At 49.5% G+C, this 3,490-nt stretch overlaps 1 protein-coding gene across 1 annotated transcript; it reads left to right on the forward strand.

The window, feature by feature from the left end:
- Positions 1 to 474: 474 nt before the first annotated feature.
- On the forward strand, positions 475 to 3,141 carry FUCA1 (fucosidase, alpha-L- 1, tissue; the record flags this gene model as incomplete). Its single annotated transcript, XM_009078135.1, has 5 exons — positions 475 to 609; positions 826 to 963; positions 1,816 to 1,921; positions 2,579 to 2,779; positions 2,947 to 3,141. Coding segments are annotated over 5 exons (775 nt in total), but the record flags the coding sequence as incomplete, so codon positions are not given.
- Between the last annotated feature and the right edge of the window lie 349 nt (positions 3,142 to 3,490).

Raw genomic sequence — 3,490 nt, forward strand, 5'->3', positions numbered from 1 at the left:
CTGGGGGTCCCTGAGAGAATGAGTGCCCTGCCCAGGGGTTCCTGAGGGGATGTGGGAGATGGGTCTGGGGGTACCTGAGGGAATGAGTGCCATGCCCAAGGGTCCCTGAGGAGACAGGGAGAGGGTGCAGACCATGCCTGGAGTCTCCAAGAGGGTCCTGAGGGGATGAAGGCCAAGTCTGGGGGTCTCTGAGGGACTGGGGGGTCCCAAGGCAGTGCTGAAGATTCCTGAGGGGTCATCCCCAGGGTGCTGAGGAGGTGGTGGGTCTTGCCACTTCCTAAATCTCGATTGTTCATTCGTTTCCAGCATTAAAATCCACCTAAACCCTCTGTTATTCTTGTAGCTGCTTCCAAATGTAAAGGACAGTGGCAGAGAGCTCCTCTCAGGGTGGTTATCCCTTGCTGGGTTTGCAGTGGGGCTGGGGAGTATCTCAGCTGTTCCTTTGCCATCCCAATCAAATGCTTTTCCCCTCAGGTATGTGGTGCTGACCACGAAGCACCACGAAGGCTTCACCAACTGGGGCTCTCCCGTGTCCTGGAACTGGAATTCCGTGGATACAGGGCCCCACAGAGACCTTGTGGGAGAGCTGGGCCAAGCCCTGAGGGAGAGGTATGACACTGCCAGATCTGTTCCTCCAGCTGAGTGCAGAGCATCCTCCTGTTTCTGCCTGACAAACAGCAGCAAGAGATGAGTTTGGTGTGAAAAATGTCATGCTGCAAAGTCATGAAATCTCCTGTGACATAACAGTATCAGTGATTTGATCTGTGCTGGTTCTCAGTCCCCTCTGGGAGCATTAACTCTCCCCCCTGTGTTTCTGTCCCTCAGCAACCTCCGTTATGGGCTGTATCACTCCCTCATGGAGTGGTTTCACCCTCTCTATCTCGCTGACAAGCAAAGTGGCTTCAAGACCCACAACTTTGTGTTAAAGAAGACGATGCCAGAACTGTATGATCTTGTCTTAAAGTAAGAGCTCTACAACCAGTTCAAATCTAGAGCATTTCCTGGTCCCAGTGCTGGAGACAGAGATGCAAAGTGGGTGCAGAAAAGTGGCAAGTGTTAGTGTTTGCCAAGGAAACTAATCAGTAATGATTTGGGCTAATTTGGAAGTGAGTTCACACTTGCCCTGTTGATAGGGCTGGACACAAGGGGTTGGGCAAAATCTGCCTCCCCAGGATACAACACAAACACAGGTCATCAAAGTTCAATGAGAGAAGAAAGGAGATTTCTCTGGCCTTTGACCTCTGGTGTTTGATGTATGGCCCTGTGACCTCTGACCCAGTGACATTTGACCTCTGAATCCTTTTCCTTTGACCTCTTATACTTGACCTTTTAACCTCTAATGAATTGGCCTCTGACCTCTGATAATTGACCTTTGAACTCTGATAAAATTACCTTTGCTCACATGACCTTTGTCCTCTGACCCACTGGCCTTTGATACTTGACCTATGTCCCTTTGACCTCTGACTGGCACCTGACCTCTGACATTTGACCTTTGGACTCTGACCCCATGTCCATATGACCTACTTGACTTTCCCTCTTTGACTTCTGATACTTGACATTTCATCTTTGACCTCTGACTGTGTCTGAGCTGCCAAACTCTGGTCTTTGGAAGCCCTTGAGCCTCTCCTGAGCTGTTGGTCGACACACTGTCCTTGGCTGTTGCAAGAACCTCACAGAGAGCTTTGTCTGCAGCAGAAAGGGAAGCTCAGACTTCCTGGTGGTGTCAGGCAGTGAGAAGGGAAAATCCAGCAGCTCCACAGACACAGTGTGGTAGAGGAAAATAAGCCATTTTGAACTGAGATTCATTTCTGTTAGATACAAACCAGACCTGATTTGGTCGGATGGAGACTGGGAAGCTCCAGACTCGTACTGGAACTCGACCTCTTTCCTTGCCTGGCTCTATAACGACAGTCCTGTCAAGGTACCACTGTCTGTTGGCATGTGTGGGTGTGAGAGGTCTGGCAGCAGTGAGATGTGAGTGTGATCACACAGGAATGGCTTGGCAGATGCCAAGTGTGGTTTATTTCACAGAATCACAGAATGTTAAGGGCTTGGGATGGACCTTAGAGATCATCTAGTGCCAACCCCTGCCCTGGGCAGGAACACCTCCCACCAGAGCAGGTTGCTCAAGGCTTTAGCCAACCTGGAATGAACACTGCCAGGGATGGGACAGCCACAGCCTCCCTGGTCGACCTGTGCCAATGTCTCGCCTCACAGGAAAAAGCTTCTTCCTAATATCTAATCTAAATTTCCCTCTTTCAATATATCCCCATTACTCCTTGTCCTGTCCTTGCAGTTCCTAAGAGTCCCTTTGCAGCTTCCTGGAGTCCCTTCAGCTCCTGGCAGGTTGCTCTGAGGTCTCCACACAACCTCTCTTCTCCAGGCTGAACAGCCCCAACTCTCTCAGCCTGTCCTCATAGGGAAGATGCTCCAGTCCTATTATCAGCTTCATGGCCTCCTCTGGACTTGCTCCAACAGTTCCATGTCCTTCTCATGTTGAGCACATGAGAACTGTACACAGCACTTCAGGTGAGGCCTCACAAGACTTGTCTGCACTGAGCTGAGTCTGTTTTCTCAGGACACTGTGGTTGTCAACGACCGTTGGTGTAACAACTGCTCCTGCCACCACGGAGGCTACTACAACTGTGCTGACAAGTACAAGCCAGGGACCCTGCCAGCCCACAAGTGGGAGATGTGCTCCTCCATTGACAAGCTCTCCTGGGGCTATCGAAGCAACATGAGCATTGCTGAAGTCATGGATGAAGCAAGTATCATTGAGGTGAGAAAGCTGAGTTCAAAGTAATCCGTGGGGGAGGATCACTGAGGGTTAGAGGTTTCCTTCCTCCCTCTGCTTTCCATAAGAATTGTCATGTGTTCCATAAGGAGCAGTTGATGAGGTTTATGGTGAAGGTAATGCAGTTTGTTGCCTTGGTTTATCTGTTGCAGGAGCTGGTGCAGACTGTGAGTTTGGGAGGCAACTACCTTCTCAATGTGGGACCTACAAAAGAAGGAGTGATTGCCCCCATCTTCCAGGAAAGACTCCTGGCCCTTGGGAGGTGGCTGGACACCAATGGGGAGGCCATTTATGAATCAAAGCCTTGGAGAGTGCAGGTGGAAACCAGCCCTGACACAGTCTGGTAAGGACTCTGCTGCTCAGCACCTCCTGGGCTGGGACTTCCTCAGCTCATGTTTGGTTTTCACTTGGTTTTGAGTTTGGAACACACTGAAGTGGTATTACCATCAGGTGCAGATGGTGTTTAGGTAATATCCTACAGCTGGAATGTTCCAGACTGTTATCTAAGGAATATCTTGCTTGAAAGAAGAGAATATAAATTATGACTTCATCCATTTAGCTTGAGTTGATAAAAAACAACCCTTGCTTTAAAATGTCCACACTGAGGCTCTCAGGGCTGTTTAAGTAGTGGTTCTGGCCAGAAATAGCTATGAATTGGAGTTGTTTATTCTCCTTAAGTGTGTTCAGTTCAAATGC

Source organism: Acanthisitta chloris, unplaced genomic scaffold, assembly GCF_000695815.1.
Source record: "Acanthisitta chloris isolate BGI_N310 unplaced genomic scaffold, ASM69581v1 scaffold32737, whole genome shotgun sequence".
NCBI classification, from domain to species: domain Eukaryota; kingdom Metazoa; phylum Chordata; class Aves; order Passeriformes; family Acanthisittidae; genus Acanthisitta; species Acanthisitta chloris.